Source organism: Metarhizium robertsii, assembly GCF_000187425.2.
Source record: "Metarhizium robertsii ARSEF 23 chromosome Unknown MAA_Scf_34, whole genome shotgun sequence".
Taxonomy (NCBI): domain Eukaryota; kingdom Fungi; phylum Ascomycota; class Sordariomycetes; order Hypocreales; family Clavicipitaceae; genus Metarhizium; species Metarhizium robertsii.
Window position 1 is genome coordinate 7,363 of NW_011942176.1, and position 19,597 is coordinate 26,959.

General features: G+C 49.5%; 7 protein-coding genes across 7 annotated transcripts; 5 read left to right on the forward strand and 2 right to left on the reverse strand.

The window, feature by feature from the left end:
* Positions 1–2,120: 2,120 nt before the first annotated feature.
* Positions 2,121–3,901, forward strand: MAA_10374 (uncharacterized protein; the record flags this gene model as incomplete). Its single annotated transcript, XM_007828372.1, has 2 exons — positions 2,121–2,999; positions 3,056–3,901. The coding sequence occupies 2 exons, from the start codon at positions 2,121–2,123 to the stop codon at positions 3,899–3,901; spliced, it is 1,725 nt and encodes a 574-aa protein (XP_007826563.1).
* Positions 3,902–5,288: 1,387 nt separating this feature from the next.
* Positions 5,289–5,630, forward strand: MAA_10375 (uncharacterized protein; the record flags this gene model as incomplete). Its single annotated transcript, XM_007828373.1, has 2 exons — positions 5,289–5,479; positions 5,537–5,630. The coding sequence occupies 2 exons, from the start codon at positions 5,289–5,291 to the stop codon at positions 5,628–5,630; spliced, it is 285 nt and encodes a 94-aa protein (XP_007826564.1).
* Positions 5,631–6,092: 462 nt separating this feature from the next.
* Positions 6,093–6,870, reverse strand: MAA_11804 (uncharacterized protein; the record flags this gene model as incomplete). The annotated part of the gene is made up of 2 exons (XM_011412992.1): positions 6,093–6,170; positions 6,229–6,870. 2 exons carry the CDS (start codon positions 6,868–6,870, stop codon positions 6,093–6,095), a joined length of 720 nt encoding a protein of 239 aa, XP_011411294.1.
* A 3,829-nt stretch (positions 6,871–10,699) lies between these two features.
* MAA_10376 (uncharacterized protein) lies at positions 10,700–11,467 on the forward strand (the record flags this gene model as incomplete). Its single annotated transcript, XM_007828374.1, has 1 exon — positions 10,700–11,467. One exon carries the CDS (start codon positions 10,700–10,702, stop codon positions 11,465–11,467), a length of 768 nt encoding a protein of 255 aa, XP_007826565.1.
* A 916-nt stretch (positions 11,468–12,383) lies between these two features.
* Positions 12,384–13,763, reverse strand: MAA_10377 (Peptidase S8, subtilisin, His-active site protein; the record flags this gene model as incomplete). The annotated part of the gene is made up of 3 exons (XM_007828375.1): positions 12,384–12,871; positions 12,930–13,377; positions 13,461–13,763. 3 exons carry the CDS (start codon positions 13,761–13,763, stop codon positions 12,384–12,386), a joined length of 1,239 nt encoding a protein of 412 aa, XP_007826566.1.
* Positions 13,764–16,000: 2,237 nt separating this feature from the next.
* On the forward strand, positions 16,001–17,639 carry MAA_10378 (transcriptional regulatory protein GAL4; the record flags this gene model as incomplete). Its single annotated transcript, XM_007828376.2, has 4 exons — positions 16,001–16,069; positions 16,201–16,813; positions 16,868–17,060; positions 17,111–17,639. The coding sequence occupies 4 exons, from the start codon at positions 16,001–16,003 to the stop codon at positions 17,637–17,639; spliced, it is 1,404 nt and encodes a 467-aa protein (XP_007826567.2).
* A 45-nt stretch (positions 17,640–17,684) lies between these two features.
* MAA_11805 (uncharacterized protein) lies at positions 17,685–18,476 on the forward strand (the record flags this gene model as incomplete). The annotated part of the gene is made up of 2 exons (XM_011412993.1): positions 17,685–18,129; positions 18,178–18,476. The coding sequence occupies 2 exons, from the start codon at positions 17,685–17,687 to the stop codon at positions 18,474–18,476; spliced, it is 744 nt and encodes a 247-aa protein (XP_011411295.1).
* Positions 18,477–19,597: the final 1,121 nt, after the last annotated feature.

Consider the following 19,597-nt stretch of genomic DNA (forward strand, 5'->3'; position numbering starts at 1 on the left):
GTACAATTTTGCCCATGTATGTCTTAGAACCACGTTGAGAATTTGCCTCTTTCGGATGCGTGATTGCCGGACTGGCGGGAACGATTAATTGTATCACCAGACTGGTCTGACTAATCAGCCAGTCATGCCCGAACCCCAACTTGTTCACTGGTAGCATCATGTCGGTGGGATGAACAAGGTTGCTCTTCCCTAGTGTAATGTCAACTCAAGTCCGATATTGTCGCACCTTGACGGTCAATCCCCGGGTAAAATTTGTAGCACTTACAAATGCCAAGTCGGATTGTACGAGATGGTGCCCCGAAATATTGCGGGTGGCCTTGATTCGCAGCAGAGCATTTCCAATAGTACTGTCTCGACCGCGACGGTTTGATGGTCTCCTGCCAATAAAGTCAAGTAGTGGGCAACGGACAACACCGTTATTCCCGGGTCCGCGGCGGTCTGTTTGCTCTTCTAAAAGTCTGGTAGTACCAGAAAAAAAAAAGATCCGCCTTGTGCTCAGGAATCATGTTTGGTTGAATTTGTCCAGTCTTTTTTTTTAATTAACCCGTGCGATTGATAATCTTGGACGGGCACCGGCAACAGCATTAAAAACGCGGGTCTAGTGGGCTGTCAAGTCTCGGCAAGCGAGTCAGGATAAATTGTACTCCGTCAAAGTTCATCGTATGGGCTTCCAAGACCCTTATGGTGGCCCCTGTTCGTATAGAACGAGCATGTGGCGAGATATATAATAAACATCCCAAATAGATAAAGGAACGTGGAGTAATGTATTTAGGCTAATAAATTATAAGTATATAATCTTCCCTTAAATTATTCTTTATATATAACCTAGTTAAAAAGCTAATAACTAATTAAAAAGACCTTTATAATAAAAAAGTAAAAATTTTAACTTAGGATTATTATAAATTTTTTAACAAATTAAAGTATTTATTATAATTCTTACAATTTCTTTTAATTCTATATAACTTAATATATGTGAACTACAAAATAGGCTACTAGCCCTGCTAATAGCTACCCTGTCAGGCCACGCATAAAGAATAATTTAAGCGGGGGACTGGATATTCATGCCGATTTGTACGTCAACTTGGTTCAATCTCCACAGTCAACCACAATCGGTTTCGCTAGAATAATTAGACAAGACGGGTGCAGAGAGTAATGCACACAATATGTGCCTACCTACGTACCCAAGTTGCACATTGTATCCAATATACACCGTTCCAACAGGCTACAAATGCCGCTGATCTGGCATTGATTCATCGGCTCCGGATCCTGGAATGAACTACCCACAACGATTACGGCAGTCGAACTCGTATAGACCGGAACTTATTTCCGCAGGGCGGGTCAATGGGGGGCTTGGCAAGTCCCGAAATGACCTTAATTTGCTTATAAGCGGGAGACTCCGTGGAGCTTATGCACTTGTCGCCCTGGTAAGCAAGTCATGCGAGCCTACGCCATACAAAGTTAGCCATTCGTCCCAAGTCGAAAAGATGCACCGCTTTGCCGCTCACAATCTCGCATAATAGTCCCAGAGACCATCGAGTGTCCTGCGGACGGGCCCAACCTTTCTGAACCCTAGCCTCGTGACGTAACGGTAAAATAGACCCCGCCGCTGACGTGGTGTCTGTCCTCTTGTAAATCGGGAGAAATGAAGAAAATCTCGCTGCGGCAACTACGATCAAACAGAGAATCCGTACGCAAAACATGCAGACTTCTCACTTTTGCCAGCTATCTATGGGGTCCCTGCCAGATGTATTGAAGATTGTCCAACAAGACAAGGCGCTCCCGCGTACTCACTGGTCATGTATTCAGCCGTCCCCTTTTCAGGAAAGCATTGTCAGCTCCATCCCTGTCCCATGTATTCCGTATTCAGATGTCATGACAAAGAACAGTACCCCCGCAACCCGCGGATAGTCTATGTATGCTAGCAAAATGAGACCACGTCCAAAAACATGCCAAGATTGAATACGTCTTGAAGTCTCTGCTTCAGTCAACAAGGTATCTTTTCAGTCTCAGCCGAATAATATAAAGCCCACCACTTGCCTCTAGTATTATAATGCCAAGTTTTAACTCCAGTCCGTACAAGCCCTCAATTCCCACCCTGCGTTTCCTCATCAGAACACGCCATGAAGCTTTCAATTCCCTGTCTTGGCCTCCTGGGACTAGCCAGCGCACACCTAGCCATCGTCAACAGAGCGCCGCCGGGTCCGCCGTACAAGGAGACGCCGCCGAGCAAGCTTCTTTCCGATGCAGTACGGGCCGGCATCCCGGGCTGGGGGCTGGCCGGGCTGCCCAAACTCCCTAAGGACGGACCCAAGCCCCCGATCGACAAGATGCCCGGGGGGTTACCGGAGCTCCATCGGCCCAAACTGGGCTCCTCAGACTGGAGAACCGACACACTCAAGGGGCCGAGAAAGAAGCCGGGCACCACGTACCCCAAAGGCCCGCCGTGCCTGAAGCGCGGCTTGTCATGCCGCCTGCGCGTGCCCAAGGCCATTGGCAAGGCTGCCGCGTTTATGATTGTAGCCCCCTACGCACGCGATATTCTCGAAATGGTCAAGGCATGGGATAATCCCATCGGGCACGCTGTGAAGTGGTTTGACGACGCCATGGCTAGCCTCCAGGAAGCTATTGGCGGACCCCAGCGTGACGATATCTACGGCAACGAGCTCAAGTATAAGCTGATCCAGTTTTTCAAGAGCGTGTTTCGTCTTTTTGGAGAGACACAATGGGACATGAATGAGCGCCTCCGCGAGGAGGCCCAAGCCAAGGAAAAAGCACGTCGAGAGGAGGAGGAAAAGGAGAACCAGAGAATCAAGGGCCTGGAAGAGCTGGCAGGAGTATGCGAGAAGATGTACAACGAGGAATTAGACGGCGCTATTGTTACGACCCAGCTCAAAGAGAGCTGCAACAAGCTCGCAGAAGAGCTGGAGAAGATTCAGAGCGAGGAAGAAGAGGAGGAGGAAACGCCGCCGGAGCGCTACGTCTGGTTCGGAAAGTGCAGGGTGAGTGCAAAGGGCAACATTATGCCATGGCTTTTGCAGAGCTAACACCTATTCAGTGTAATTTATTTGACCTCCCACCCAGCGGCGATGAGTGCACTTTACAGTGCCGCGTGGTGTCGATTATATTATCGCTGAACCCCCCCGGACAGGACTTTGAATCTGCACCAGAGACGCCCCCGGAGCCAGAGCCCATAGACATATGTTCCAACTCTATTGGCGAATTTGAGTGCGGCAGCGGACAAACAGTCCTAGAGCTCAAGACGGGACGTGCCGTCTGCGGAGGATGCGGGTTTGCCTGGGACGCCGAGGGCGGCAGATGCGTGAGCAAGACGGGCGAGGTCCTCTGGCCGCTGGAGTCTCCCGAGCCTCCCGATACACCCCCGGAGCCAGTGACCGGCGACCAGTCAATAGCAGAGCTTTGGACCGGCCTGACCGTCTGTAGTATCTGCAGAGGCGGGTGGGACGCCGAGAGCAGCACATGCATGACCAAGACCGGGGAGCTGCTCTGGCCGCGGAAGCTGCCTCCCAATTCTCCGGCTTCGATACCCCCCGAGATCTCGGGGACGTGTGCGGACTCGAGTGGCGAAATTCAGTGCGGCGGCGGGCAGTCGGCCGCCGAGCTGCAGGCAGGATATGCCATCTGCGGAGTTTGCGGATTTGCCTGGGACCCCGAGGGCGGTAAGTGCGTGAGCGAGGCCGGCACGCGTATCTGGCCGCCGCCGGAGCCGGAGCCGCCGAGAAGTTGTTTCGATTCGGCGGGCGAGATTGAGTGCGGTGGCGGGCAGACGGATGAGGAGCTCGAGGCTGGGTACACGGCTTGTAGAATCTGCGGCGGTGCCTGGGACCCCGAGGGTGGTAAATGCAGTAGCTTGACCGGACCTATCTTCTGGCCACCGGCGTAGTAGAGGCGACATGGAGAGAGATGCGCTGGGTCGGCAGGTCACAATGGCTGCTTTTTCTAGGGTTTAAAATTAGGGCTTGAATGAGGCTGGGGTCATCACAGGGGTCTTCAGGGGCTCTGACGGGGTCTATTTCCCGGGTTTTCAGGGGCTGTACAAGGTTGTTTAGTCTGGTCATTATTAATATCACTGTCTTGCTTAATCAAGATACCTATAATCTACCAGACTGAAAATATCATCATTCTGCTGTGTAAATTGCTGTTGTTTTCTCAACACAAGATGAGAGGGGCGTGAGAGGGCGAAGCAGGCAAGACAGTTTCACTACATGCCGTTTTGCCTTGTCAGTCTGCGGTGTCCATGTCTCCGCAGGTGCGATCGTGTTTAGCCCATCAGCTTTACTATCCTTCCCGCAAAAAGAGATCAGCGGACTTTTAGATGGCTGGTTTGGCTTGCATGGGCTCTGGGTGAATCTCCCCAGAGCACGCTAAGACCAGCTCGAGATTCTTTGAATTTATGGTTAAATACAAACGACCCATTTGCAGGGCCCGAGGTTGCCGGCAGGGTGTTCCGAACCAAAGAGAATAAGTAAGGCACGCTATTTATTACAGACTGTCTCCGGCTTCCCTACTCCAAGGTCGACATTTCGTCGGCAGCAGCGCCTTGTATGAAGTGTCAAGTGTATAAAGATTAGATAAAGAGAATGCGAAGCAAGTTAATAATGGAACCGTCACTGGTGTCTCAGTAAGACAGCCGGAGGGGCCAAGGACTCCGGATGTCGGTACTTGTCGTTTCTTGATGCGGCCTGGGCATCAACCAGCTGACCAATTGGCTGTGTTGCACCAGACATATACGAGGCACGGCCAATTGGTGCATATGTAGCGATTTGTAGCTACATGGCCCGGGAGTTTATCTAGAACGACTGCAATGAAACGAATGCAGCACGCATAAACAACAAAAAAACGACATACCAGTCAATCCACGCAACTAAGACACTGTCTGCGCCACGTGCGCGTTTCCAAGACAATGATTCATGTGTATTAGTACTACATATGACGAACGAATGAACAACACGGTCTATTGTTGGTACTGTGGTGGCCAGAACTGTACTTACTATTGGATGCAGTCGTCTTATGACAGGAGCCGTATCAATGACCGACCTCCTCGACTGATCTCACTATGTCTTATTATAACCCTCTTGCATTAAGCGCATGTGGTGTATATGTGCATTCGGGGAACTGCAATTATGAAGCCTTCATGAAACAAGTACAAAACTTTGCCTCAAACTCCAAAATCTAACAGAGGCTTACAACCTAGTCCCTACCCTCTAAGAGAATACCGCTTTTGTCTATTTATCTCTGCCTGAATTCACTTCTTCCTCGTGGCAAAAATCATGTACTTCATCACCATAAAGTCGTTTAAAGCAGCAGCCATTGCCATCATCTACGCTCAGGTAGCATTCCCTGCCCCAGCCGATGTTGTCTCTGCGCAAGACGACGCCAACAATGAATGCGGCTCCATCCGAGTCATCAAGGTCGATAATGCCACGCTCCTCGCGAACGTTGACCGTAATGATATTCGTAAGTGCGCCGGCCACCCGGTGGACTCGGAGAAGGACAAAGTGTGAAACGGTTATTTTAGCACCACTGCTGGAACTCAGACAACTACGGATGCAGCAAGGGCGGCTACTGCTGGGCAAGATGTCGCCTCGAGAGAAGGTGGTGCTGGACAGTAAACAATTGGGGCTTGGGCCGCGGCCGACCTGCAAGACTCCTTGGGGATTGTCTTTTAAAGCATCAAATGTGGCTTGTAGCCTAGGTAACTGCAAGGACTGCGGATGTGTCAGGAACGAGTGTTTACGGCATGACGACTGAGGAGGTGTTACAGAGGAGCTTGAGCCGTATTTTGATACGAGTGGCAGGGCTGTACAGGGAACAAAAAGGTGCCGGACTCGACTGGTGACATCTAAGCAGGGCGTTGGACAGAATATTCTATTTGCCGAATTGCGATGGGGATAAATGCGTGAGAAAGGAGGGACGTCTGCGTGGCTGTTAGAGTCGTGGCCAGCAATGAGTGTTTTATATTATTTCGAATATAATTTTGGTGGCCCAGATATCCTGATACGCCGTCCCACCAGTAGTCAGCCATACAGTATTAACGGACAAAGCGGTTTCTCAAGTATTGGGCCCATTTCGATTTACAAAACATTAGGAACTACAGCTTCATATGGTGGAGGGGGATCCATCACAAGAACGTCCAGAGAAGCCGTGAGGTACTATGAATCCTCATGTCGATTAGCGTCACTTACAGTAACAAAATAGCACAAGGCATACCTGTATAGGACCTTCTAATCCATTCGATAGGCCTGTGACGACTTCAAGGGAGTATGCAACTTTTAACAGGCAGGAATTCAAGGACGGTCGGGACTGCATGGCCATCAACATTCCCCAAGCCCCCAGTTCCAGCTGGAAATGCTCAGACTTGATGGGCACCGCTCCGCTTATAGTGTTTCCAAGACGTGTGTCAGTCACACTATGCCAAGTCGATCGCGGAAGAGCAGATATAGTAGCCTTTAATTGCAATTTGACACTCCGTACGTAGATGGTAGCGGATTGCATTATCTCTCGCGGCGTGTGAAGCACCAATTTCACTGGCGTCCCACGCCCGAGAATCAGTACTGGTGGTTGAGGGAGAATTATCTCCATCTGCAAGGACGGCGAGTACAAAGGCAGAGATTCTTCATAATTGCTCTCTGCAGACTCTCTAGGGGCAAGTTTGCCGCTTCGACTTAGCTTATCAGCCGAAATTGCGACGGCGCATAATGAGGGGAGATTCTGGATGACGGGGTTGCAGATGAAGGGAAACTCCCGCTTGACTCTGTAGGATCTTGTTACCCTTCCAACTACACGTCGCTCCACCGTGGCAGACAGTGAATATGTTGATTTTACTCGGAGCTTGCCGTTGTGGATAGTCATGGTTGATGGTAACTGGCAGGCATCAGGGCAGGTACAGTTGATACTTGTTGGAAACTTGAACTCCATGGGACACAAATAGACGCAACTGTTGGGCTTGTCCTTTACAACAGTTGACTGCGAAACCTCGAGCTCCTTCGATTGTTCAAATAACTAGACACTGCATTAGCACTAGCGGGGGATTGCTGTGACGGTACGCTTACCGCATGATGATGCTCGGTAGGACAACAACCGTTGCCTTCGGGAGACAACCTCACTATCAGTCTACCTGTAGAGGAAAGCTTGGTAAGCGGCAATACTGAGGGCTGGGCTTGTGCTCCGTTGCTCACCCCAAAGTGTTGCCGTGATCCGGGGAGGGTGTTTAAACAGACAACCACGTATCTCTAATGTTCCTCGCAGCCAATCGCCGGGTCGGAAGGAGTCTGCATTCGATTCATGGTCTATTCGTAGTGCCAGCTTCATTATCGCAGTGGTAGGGTGAAGTGGCTGAAGTGCTGAAAGTGTTGGCGCCTACTGCGGAAGGGATACTTTTTATCGCCGCTCAAACATTGCAGGTCATAAAATTTGGACATTGATAACAGCTCCCTTTTCTGATCGGGCACTGAAGCGGTCTTGTTGGGGTGGTCTCCGTGTAACATTGGCAAAGCGACTGTCGGGTATACCGGATATGTTGGAGGAGGTCTGGGCAATGCGGATGGACGAAGCGGAACTACAAAACTATTTTACCCGCAGACCGTGAGAAGTAGAGAAAATCGAGAGAAACCTAGCGTGAATTGCTTCATGGACTGGTGTATAGGCTATGTACCACTATGAAATATAGCCGTGTACTGCCATGTTCATCGTCGGGCGTGTTCGTCCCGACATTTCGCCGGTGGGCGTTTAGCAAGCCGGTGTGCCATCCATCCAGTCGAGTTGGCTCCACGGCACGTTGCGTGTAGCGTCAATGGTAAGGGGTCGAGAGTTCCCGGTAATTCCGAAATTGTTTGCATCCAGTCGGAATTGCCCGCCCCTGCCCCAAATGCCGTCTCGTATCCGCTCCGCCGGATCCAATGAACCGTCAATGAATTCGCCGGTGAGAGACCGAGTCAAGACCGAGGGCTAAGTGCCAAGGACAATGGCCCGGGTGATGTGATGACAGATGAGAACAGCTAAGCATACATTTTCTCGCGTTGTAGAGCAGCAGGAGCCATTTACATTTCAATGTTATTTTGCTCAAATATGGCTAAGCTAGACATTTTATGCCAAGGCAGTCACTTTGTCCAGTGCGCCATTTCGCACTTCACATACACCGAGGGCTATGAATGCACGTATCAATATTGTCGGTGGGCATAAAAAAACCCAAATTCACGACAGAGTAGGGTATTTTGCCAGGATGATTCAGATTGAAGATAGTTTCCAGACTCGATCCACATGAAGCTACAGACGTGGTTCTAAGTTGATGTTCTAAGATGCCCGCTGGGTGTTTGTGCCCGGCTTCAAAAGGATAAATCCTCCCGTAGCCAACACCAGGCTAGAGGGTTTGAATATTTCTGCCGTTGACCTAAGCTCCAAAAACAGGGTTGCACCCTCCCATGACCAATCTACAGCTGTGAACTGGAAAGTTAGTCTAAATAGTCAAAATCTGTTCTGGCTTTGCAAGCGCAGAGCATAATTTCCATTGCATTTTGATTGCAACAAATAGCACTTTATACTATACAAGCAGTACATGTTCGAATAGAGTACACGATGGGCACACCAGCGGCTTGAAAGTTAAGGAATGCGAGAGCACCCTTGGTTTGCGGGCTTTTACTTTGCAGCTAATGTTGCGTCTGCGCGGACCATGCAGGCATTATGAACCAAGAATCAGAGCGACTACCGCGATCCCTGCTCCGGCAAATCTTCGGAAACCTGAAGAGGCTCTGCTGGCATCTATCGGCTGTTGCTGTGCAAATTAGTGCAAAAGTAGACCCATTCTCCACGGGAGCGTAAACTTGCGTCCGCGCCCGAGCCAAGTCTATCGAGTCGTAATTACTCTTGGGAGTACTGTTTCCCGGTCCGCCTAGTTTGGTACAAAGTCACGTTCTGGAAGGTAACAGGCGCTGTTGTTAGCTATCGCGACATAGCAGTACCTTGTACGACTGGTACGTATTATTCCTCTTGAGAGGGGAAACGTGTATAGGGCTGTTCTTCCAGGTTTAAGACAAGTTGATGTAAAAATTGATTTGACACTTTAAAAAATGGGGCCACATGGCGCGGGCCGAGCAATTTAAAAATCAATCCGGCTGTCTGGTTCAAACGGCCGCAACGGCAGCACATGATTGGCTGCTGCAAGGCACTCGCCTATTGACTTTTGACAACCTTGACCTTGCCGCATCCTTGGAGACTTCATGCGCTCGATATTGCAAACCCCGAACACCGGGTTTTTTAGCCTCGTACCCACGCTTGGCAATGCCCTGGCAGTGTTTGTCATGGTACAATATTTTGAGCAATTTGCCTCATGTGGTTGGTGGTAATGCCCCTTCAACTTTCACGACGCACATGTCTTCTCTAGCTACTGCTGCACAGAAGTTGAGAACGAAATTGTCTCATAGATGCGATCACCAACGGAGGACAGATTAAAACTATAAGCTCCTTTCAGCTAATGCGATATTATACGGTGCTTTGTTTACGTACTTTTGCGTGATGAACTTAACCACTCGATTAAGACGTCCTGTGCCCCATTGGGAGACCAGGGCTAGCTAATGGGACTATGTAGGAAGCCGTAAGGCCCCAAATAATAGGGGTCTAGACAAGGATAGCCTAAACTACTTTCTGCGCGGAAGAAATCCGGAGATGGAAGATTTGGTCTACCCAACACCCTGCTCGGCACGCGCGCGCCGCCCGCACCGATAGCCGGCTACACAGAGGACCTAGATGTGAATGCGCTGCCGAGTTAGCAATTGGAATGTAAGCGCTATAGGTAAGACCAGAGCGTTTGTCCTTTATTTTAGGGAAGCGCGGGCAAAGCACAAGAAAATACAAGCAGTAATCTAGCAGTAACGACTAAGTATACGGGATGAATCAAGATATAGGAAGTAGTGGGCTAGATTCGCGCGCGCCGAACAAAAGTTAGTCGCCGTCCGCGGACTTGCGCAGAGGTAATTCACGCTACTGGTTGCATAAGAGTTCACTCTTTAGGCCTACGTCATGAGTGGGCAGAGGTGGACTGATGTCAACTATGTGCAGCCCGCTCAACTAGGGTGTCTAAGAAACGGTATTGCGAGTCATAAAGCGAACAAAACACGCCGAGTTCCGAGCTTATGGATATGAATTTGCATTTATTCTCCGCAGTACTATGTCGGCTCGGCAAGTAGGCCATGTGGTCTGGTTACATGATCGACCCTTGACACTTGCGGGACCTCTCCGCCCGGTGCAAGCGATTGCACCCGGAACGTGCCGTGCACATTGAATCGCATAGAGACAAGCTATTTGGAATTATACATGTTGTTGCTATGCGTTTGCAACAGCCACCCACATGATATTCAATTTCTGACGTGATGTTCCGGTGAGCTATACCGGATAAGCATCAAGCCTTACGAGTCCCCTCGTTAAGAGTTGACTATCGTCTGATTCTCCAACTTAGTTGCTCAAAACTCAGGCATGAGCTCGCTTATGCGAGCTTTGGCGACGACTGGAAAGAACCCTCGTCGCCATAAAACTCTGTGCTCCGAGGTAGGATCAAAATGTATAAAAGGTCCTTTTCCCTCTGCATCAGGAACGTGAAGAGCACCTCTTTCATTATCATTGCACTCAATCCACCGACGTCAACCCTCAACATCTTTACAAAATCCACTCATTACACTATTTAAACACAATGGCACTCCGAGTTCTTCTTAGCGCACTCGTGCTCTCTCCGGCAGCAGTCCTTGGTGCTCCTGCAACCGGCGAAAATGCAGTCACTTCACTTGATGCCTCGACTGGAGATGGGCTGGTTGCACGCGCTGAAGGATCTACCCTTACCCCTCTCTTGAACCAGCTAGACCAGATACTTCATCCGGAAGAAAACGAGGACGAGGATAAGCCAGACGAGGACGAGGAGGAAGAGAAGAAGAAGCGGCGACGGATGATTGGTGTAGCACCAAGGGCCGACGCAGGCAAGAACGACGACGGAGAGACTCAAGCAGACGTGGCAATCACCTTCTTGCCCCGACGCAGTGAGGGCAAGTGCAAGTTCATGATTGACAGGGACGAAGTCCCTGCCGACACGCCCCCCGGCATCATCTGCCTCAACGTCCAGAAGGAGCGCAAGATTAGACACAGGGACATTTATACCGTCGTGTCCCGAATTCTCAGAGAGTACGACTTGAAATGCACCGATACCAGTATCAAGGAGGCCTATCTGCAGGACGGCAAGAGGTTCAAATTGGACCAGCAGCAGGTCCCCGCCGGCGAAGGGGAGACGATAGAGTTGACTCTGCGGGATGTGCTTACGGTAAAGACTGAATGCGGTGCGATGCTTCAATGCGTGCAGTCGCCCCTCAACGTTATGGACGCTGGGGCCGATCCATTCAAATGTACTTTTGAGTATAACTCTTCCGGCGATATCCCGCTCATCGAGGAGGGAGGCGCGGGTCTTAAGTAGATTACACAAGGACCTGGACAAGTTTAGCTTCATCTCATCAACTTGAGATGAAGTGGTTATCAGATAGCAGGACCTTGATATCGGGATTTGCTGCTTCTTTTTATAATGTTACGTTTGCGGCATTGTAGGAAGTACCCAGAAATTCTAGGGTTTATCATATTAGACATGGTTTTTTCGCTTCGTCGCTTCGGCAAAGCTGCTCACAGGATAGACATCGCTTTCATTTTTCATTTTTTCCTTTGCTTAGATACTTCTGAGGTAATAGAATGAGCGCCTTTTGGTGCCGTTATAGATGTCATCTTTGGCAAGCACACTTGCCTGACTGCAGATGTTCACATTACTTTGCTGAATCTACGATCAAGTTCCACGAGGCTACATCGTCTTTACCCTGACTACCACTGTGACTCCACGTTGGTCTCCTTAACGGCGTGACTGATTAATCTTGTCGACAATTTGCCAAAGACGACAAGCTGGTTTCAGCGCCACCAGCGGAGTCATGTGATGGATTCGTCCCGGGAGTAGCTGTAGAAAAGGGGATAAAGATGGTAACTACTTGCTGACTGGGTCTAATGTGGCCTTTTACGCTGCCTACTTGAGGAGGTTACTTACATGTAGTCACATAAAGTGTGCAGCTTTAGGATGAGAGCTTTTTAGTACGAGGTTGTCACCAATAGATTCAGTCTCCAATTACAGGGTGAATAGCTCAAACTTCTTTATAGGGCAATCATGTAGCTTTAGTATTTGTTAACTATTTTGACCGGAACAAATATCATGCCAATTTCTAGTGGTTTGGACTCTTCCTCGGGGACTTGTCGTTAACTTGACAGCAATTTCTCCATGTAAGTCACAGTCGACAATAGTAAGCCGTGCCTTTGTTCCGCCACAACTCCTAAATCCCCTGTTCCGCAAATATCGGCTACTGAACCCCGTTAAAAGCAAGCAGGTTAACCGTGTTAGCCGGGACGTTGGTAATTTTGTCCTTGGTGGCAAGAGCCAAGATCCTAGCCCTAAGCTCCGCGGGCGTCTTGATCTTCTCGGCAGCGATTAGATACAACGCCAGCCCGGCAACGTGGGGAGCTGCGAGCGAAGTACCCGACTGTACTGTCGTGGCCGTGTCGGAGTCTTTACTAATCGTCATAACATTCTCACCAGGAGCGAGAATATCGACGCTGGGACCGTGGTTGGAGAGGCGCATAAAATTCCATTGTTGGTTAATTGCGCCGACCGCTAAAGCAGTAGTAGAGTTGCCTTGATAAGGAGTTGAGGATTGTTCAACTACTTGACCGTCGTTGCCAGCAGCAATGACGCAGAGAATCCCTTCGTTGAACGCAATATCCATACTCTGGGCCATGGCAACTCCGGGTTGATACTTGTATCCGGCAGAATCAGGAATAGTCTCGAGTCCTACTTCTAATTAGGATGCAACAAACACCAAGAGGTGCAAAAGATCTCGCATACGTACCTCCCGAGTAATTAATAACGGCCTGACCGACGCGACCTTGACTCTGGATATCCCGTACGGCCCACGCTATGCCACCTAGCGTTCCTGATACTGTGTGATCCGTCTGGACAGCAATAATATTTGCCTTCTTGGCGACACCGTAGGTATTGGAGGCGATAATACCAGCAACCATGGTTCCGTGGCCACTAGTATCACCATGAGGCCTGTCTGGGAAGTCCTCTTCGTAAGCACTCCAGCCCGGGGCAGCACGGCCACCAAATTCCACATGTTTATCGTGGACACCTGAGTCTAGGACGTATGCAAAGGTATTTTCGCCAGCGCTATCGTCGTACCGATAAGGCTGGGGGCCTGGTGTTCGGCTAGACATGGCGCTTAGAGCCCACGGAGGGTTCTGCTGCGTTGTCAACGCTAATGGCATTATTATTCCATCAGGCTCGACGCCTAGTACCTATAAATAGATCCGTTTAGTAGTATTTCTTGTAAAAGATAATAACTGTCCCATGGTAAATCCCATGCTAGACATAGACTTACATCTGGGTTGGCCATGATTTTCTCAAGAGTCTCTTTATCAAATGACCCCAAGTAAGCGTGGAAGTCACCAAAGTCATACCTCTTCTGAATACCCGGCAAATCTAGGGCGCGATGACCCAGGCTGGCATCATGGACGCCTCGGGCCCAGTTCATATGGGATTCGACATCGCGAGAGGAAATGCCGCTCTTGAGGGTGACAATATATTTATCTTTTTGGCCGTTACTGTCTTGCGTAGGGGCAGCAGCAACGCCCAAAGAGAGAGCGGCTATAACAGCAGTAGTGAAGGCCTTGAGAATAGCCATGATAGTGTGTTGACGGTAAAAGAGTGTTGAAACTGTATCTGTCTGATGAATCAAGTTGAAGCATTATGAGACGAACCTAATAGCGACGAGACATGGTATTTATACAGTTAACAATTAGAAATTTGTCTATAAATTTTCAACCTACATGCCTGCGCCGGTTGTGTCGGAGGATCGCCATTGAATGGCGCGTCTCAAAACGACAAAGGCATTCGATAGTCAAGGTATACACGAGATCCAAGCCTCATCTTGGCCCACAATGGGACGGAAATCATGCGTTTCACCAGAACGCGCTTGGTGTTGCTAACCATTTACATCACTAGGGCAAGGTAAAACTCCGAAAAGACGGGAAATAGAGTCAGCCATTTCTCATGCTAGAGACAGGGGATTTGAAGTGGCTTGACTCATATGATATTCTTTTGCTCCAACTCCTACACTGGGGGCATCATGATTCAGGCTCGATAGCCAATATCCCTAAGGCTAGTGACGTTCAGCACAGATGCAAACAAAACATTGATACAATGAGCTAGAGTGAAGGAGGAGTTTTCCAATCTTGCATTCCAAGCCTGTATTCTTCCTTTTTTCAGCTGTTGCTTTTTAGAACTCCTTTACGGCGCCAAGGGCAGGCCGTGGGCTGACAAGGCGGACTTCTCTCTCGGACCTATGCCTCATGCTGTGTGTCCTTGTCCGGTAGACAAGAGAGTGCAATTTGAAACGGCGCTAAATAGTGGCAGTGTTAACCCGGGAAGCCTCCATGTGCGTTAGTAACTAAAATGCATTAATCATTGCAAGCCGGGTGCGCCTATGCTCCGACTCATCCGCATGGGGGTCGTGCTACCACATTGATCCATGCGTGCCGCTGTCATCCCATATAACCTTGACAGTTTCTGTATATACCAACTACAGTTTTCTAATAATAGGTACAGCATACATGGACGCATACCAGAACCTTCCGTATTAGGCTAGACACGGCTCATTCGGAGTCGTGCTGCAATGGTTTTGTCTGGATGTTGTACTTAATGCCGTGGTCCGCTCATTACACTAGTCATGCGCTTCGGCTCTATGGAACGAATGCTGAGTTCAAATAGTCATTTGAGGGATTACTCACAATCAGATATACCGGAAAATATGCCTTGGACTGACAACTGATTATATTGTCAAATAGAAGAAGATTCTGAGGCGCGGCTCACTGACAGTGGTAGTTTTTCGGTCGTTAATATCATCGCCGCTACATATCATCGCGCTTATTGCGAAACGAGGAATAGAGTGGACTATGATATAATCGGAAAACTGAAACTGAAAAACGGATAGATGCTGCATAATGGCCTGATCGCTTGCAGCCCGGCAGTGCTTGGAAGAAGTACCATCTTCGGTCTCATGCCCTTCAGCCTTGCGACTCCTAGTTTTCCTCCCTTCATGCTCCAATGCTTGATCCGGCCGATTCACAGTGCGACACTTGACAATTAAAACGTCATTCAGACAGCACAAACGGAGATTCCGTTTTCAAGTGTGTTATACGAGTCCAGGTAGTGTTATGCGGGCAGAACCCCAGGGCGAGAGTCGTGCGATTTCTGCAGCATAAGACCTGGATTATTTCCGCGGCATAAAATTGTTAATTCCGCGGTAAAAGGTCCGGTTGTTATATCTGCGGCACTAAACTCTTTTGAAACGGGTTAGCTGGTTACACCTCACCATACCCTACATTTTGCACACGAGTATATGGTTGCGCTTGCTTTGAAGTAAAATCCATTCGTTTTTCTATGAAAATTTAGGAATTTTTGTCAACACGGGCCTAGGTGAGGTTCACATCGCTTCAAGACAAGATTCTGGCTCTTGCAACAAACGCACGCGCACACACCAAAGTCTTGGAGAGACTTGGACTACATGTGAATCGCGTCACCATGTCCGCGAGTCACGTGCTCCGGCCTCGCCCAGCAAATACACCGAGATTCCTAGCCCCCCATCAATTGGGTCATATAGATGGCTTCAGCTGGCTTGAATAATCAGTATTGTCAACCTGCTTCAAGAAAAAAGAAAATGTACGGCCGCGGAAATTCTCAACTTTCTGATGTCATCATGCAGAACGGCACAAGCGGATACAGTCGTTTAGACCCACCGCCAAATTGACCCGGATTGTCCCAGACTCCCGATATATCCGGTCAGCAACAGCAAAACGCCTCCGTCGACCGAATGTTATTCAACTCAAAACTGTCAAGGAAATCAATAAGCCACATTGAAGCATGGACACCGAATACAAGCGGAAACGGGTTGCCAAAGCCTGCCAGAGATGCAGGTCCATGAAGTCCAAGGTAAGGTCTTCAATACGACGGCGCATCACTGTCGAGACGCGTGAGGGTTAATCTGCTCCTAGTGCGACGGGCAACGACCGGCATGCAGTAGGTGTCGCGGTTACGGATATACCTGCATTTATCGCCTACAGCGACCTCGCTTGCGGGCTGGAACAAGCGACCGCTTCAGCCCTGGTGTTTCCGAGGGTCTGCCAGACTTGCACGATGCGATACACCAGCAAGAAAGACTGCTCGACCATGTCATTTCCCTGCTTCCGTCTGGCCCGGAACAAGAGGCAGTCCTTTTAAAGAGCTCAAGGATCAAATCGCAGCTTGACAATGTCATCTCCAGCACAAGACCAGAAGTCACACCGCGCGCAGTGGCTAGCGACGCTTGTGGTAAATCGCCATCTAGCTACGCCGATCGATCTCCAGGCTATTTGGGCGAGGTCAGCGACATTCGCTTTGTCAACCTTGTCAAACAGTTTCTCCAAAACCAAGACGGGAGCACAAGGACACAAGAAGATTTCGAGAGCTATGACCAAGGCGAGAGTCTGGTGTCCCCTGACAAGGCTGCTTGTAAGACCATCTTGTTGCCTGTCTTGGAGGAGGCTCAACAATACATAACCGCGTACTTTACAACGATTCACATCGCCTATCCTTTCATTCCTGAATCACGATTCATGCAAGATTATAAGGCACTCAGAGACCAAGACAGCCCCCAGGCTCAGAATGGTAGGAGCAACGTCAGGACCGCTCTATTATGTAGGCCATGTCTCCTCAAAGGGCTTCTTTTAGACCCAATTCTGATGCTTGCAGATACTATATGCGCTATTGGAGCTTACTATAGAACATTACCCGGTAAAGACGAAACTGATGATGGGCTACACGAGAAGTATTTCCTGTGCGCCTTGACCTTGGCGCCAACTACCAACCTAGAACGTTCGCTTGGGCAGGTCTCTCTCCTTTTAGCGCGATGTTTTTATCTCCTGGTTGTGTGCAAAACAGAGAGGTACGTCCCATTGTTTCAAAATTACTATACAGACAAGCTAACAGTCACAGCTGCTGGACAATACTCGGACAAGCCGTTCGCGTAGCTCAAAGTATTGGACTGCACGTAGAAAACGATGATATAGACCATACAAAACTCAATCATTCACTAGAGATTGAAGAGCGACGCCGTGTCTGGTATTCCATCTATGTATTGGATAGACTTCTCTCACTTCAGCTCGGGCGACCTCCCGCGATTCACGATGATGACTTTAATGTCCCATTACCAGCACGAGCTAGTGACGCCGAGATTGATTGGACTAGAGATGTTATCGAAGAAAAAACTGACAACACTCCATCCTCGGGCGATTATTTCCTCGCCGTGATTGCCTTTTCAGGAATCGTTGGCCGCGTCCTCCGAGGCCTGTATTGCCCCCGGCGAAGCCATTTCGCCTCGGGGGACCTGTTGAATACAAAAGACCTCGATAGGCAGCTGCTGCAGTGGAAACTAGCACTCCCACGAGTCCTCCGCTTTGATTTGGGGCATACATTTGAGCAGTCGCACATATTCAGCAGACAGGCATGTCCCTACACCTCTTGACCGGCTTTCGCCCCGTCCTCAGTATCTGACTAGCAGTAGCGAAATATGCTGGCCATAAAGTACCACCATCTCCGCGCGCTCATCTACCGGCCGTACCTGTGCCACCCGCTCTTGATGCACCTGGGCGACCCTGCCGCAACCATCAGCCAGCTCGACTGGCCGCTGATACGCGCAAACGAGAGGACATGCATCATGGAAGCACGCGAGACGGCACGGCTGCTCCACGGCATCTCCAGCAAGGAGGACCTGGTTCATGACTTTCCGTGGTGGCAGATGATTTCGTGTCTAGTCTGCGCCAGCTCCATCCTGCTTGTATCCAGCATGTTTGCAGAGGAATCACTCGAACTGTCACCCGAGCTGGATACCGTCGGATTGTCCGATGACGCCGAGACGTGTCTCAAGGTTTTTGACGCTCTCAGCAAGAACTCGCCAGGAGCGAGAATCGCCCGAGACATGATGAAGGCCCTGCAAGAGTGCGGCGTGCGATGGAGTACGTACGAGACCCGGGCAACTTGACTTACTTGCTAACTCTGCACAGAGGATGCCAGCGGGAGCACTCCCAAGACTTCGAGGGACGGCGTAAAAGCATTCAGCCATTCGCCAGACTTTCAAAGCCAGCCATCGTACATGAGTGCAATGCCGGCTTCGCTGCATGTTGGCGATTACGGGCAGCATTTTGCCGCGTCTGGTGGCCCAATGCCAACAAACTGCTACTGGCCGGCGGAAATCGTGGACTCGATGGCGTGGTCGTCGCAGTTTTTTGACTTTGGCCACGGAAGGTCGGGCCATACGGAAGGCGTGGAGCAGAGGCAGGGTGAGAATAACGAAAGCATGTAATTACGACGCCAGTAAAGAGTTTGGTACGTAGCATCACCTGAAAATTACATTATTCAGATAGTTGAGTTATGCGGGGTGAAAACTATAAATGCGATGCGATCCCGCATTCGTTGGAACCCTTTCACTTGTAGGTTTAACACCAGTCCTCCGCTGCAGGTAAGACCGCCTACACCGTGAGCCATGAATGTATTGACAATGTACATGTAGTTATGACGTTGACTCTGGTCTCCTATAACCGCGAAGAAGGGCCCACCAAACCGTGGCACCTTCAGCGTTTTTAGACTGGTGGCATGTATCGATACTTGTTGGAATGCTATTACCTGCTAGGCAGCAGTATAACAGTGCCTGTTGCCCTGCATGAGCGACTTGACCTTGACAGAACTTACATCTCTGTACCAGATGACATCAGATACTCCCTGGCCATAATTTTGCGTTTGACGACTGCCACCCCCGGATGTTGCGGGACAGGACTGCCTTGATTTCATCAAGAAACGACTGGAATGCTGCTACCAACGTGAAGAATGTAATAAGCCTGCGACGTCGATTAAACCCAAAAATGTTGAGATTCAAAACTCTAATAGGTTTCTGAAAATTACAGATATTCCGGTCTCGCGGATGCTGAAATTGGCTGAGATATTATCAATAAATTACCAGTACACAGCGTTAAGCCAATGTTGAGGTATTGAAGACTAGGACAACATTGTTCCGACGACAGTCCAGTATAACGTAGAAGACCATATAAAAAACGAAGGCATACTTGTCTCTACTTTGCCCCGGACATCCCAGGATGCCGTCGCGCTAGCTCTTATATTGGGAACCAAGTCTAGATGGGTTTATGCTTTATGTGTCATCTAAGTAGCCAAAGTGATCAGATTGAGGAGCCCGCCAACATGGCGAATGTCTACGGTACGGCTTCACTTGATATCACGGCAACATCCACTCAAGATCGACGTGGCGGTTTATATAATTCAAGAAAACCTCTACAGCTCATGAAGTTCAGCATTCTGGAAGTCATATAGTAATGCCTAGTGTCCAAGACCGAAAGAGTATCGTACCTCAGCATGATGCGTGTAAAAGAAGGAAGCAGTCATGGGCCACCGCAGGGTGGCGATCAACTCAAC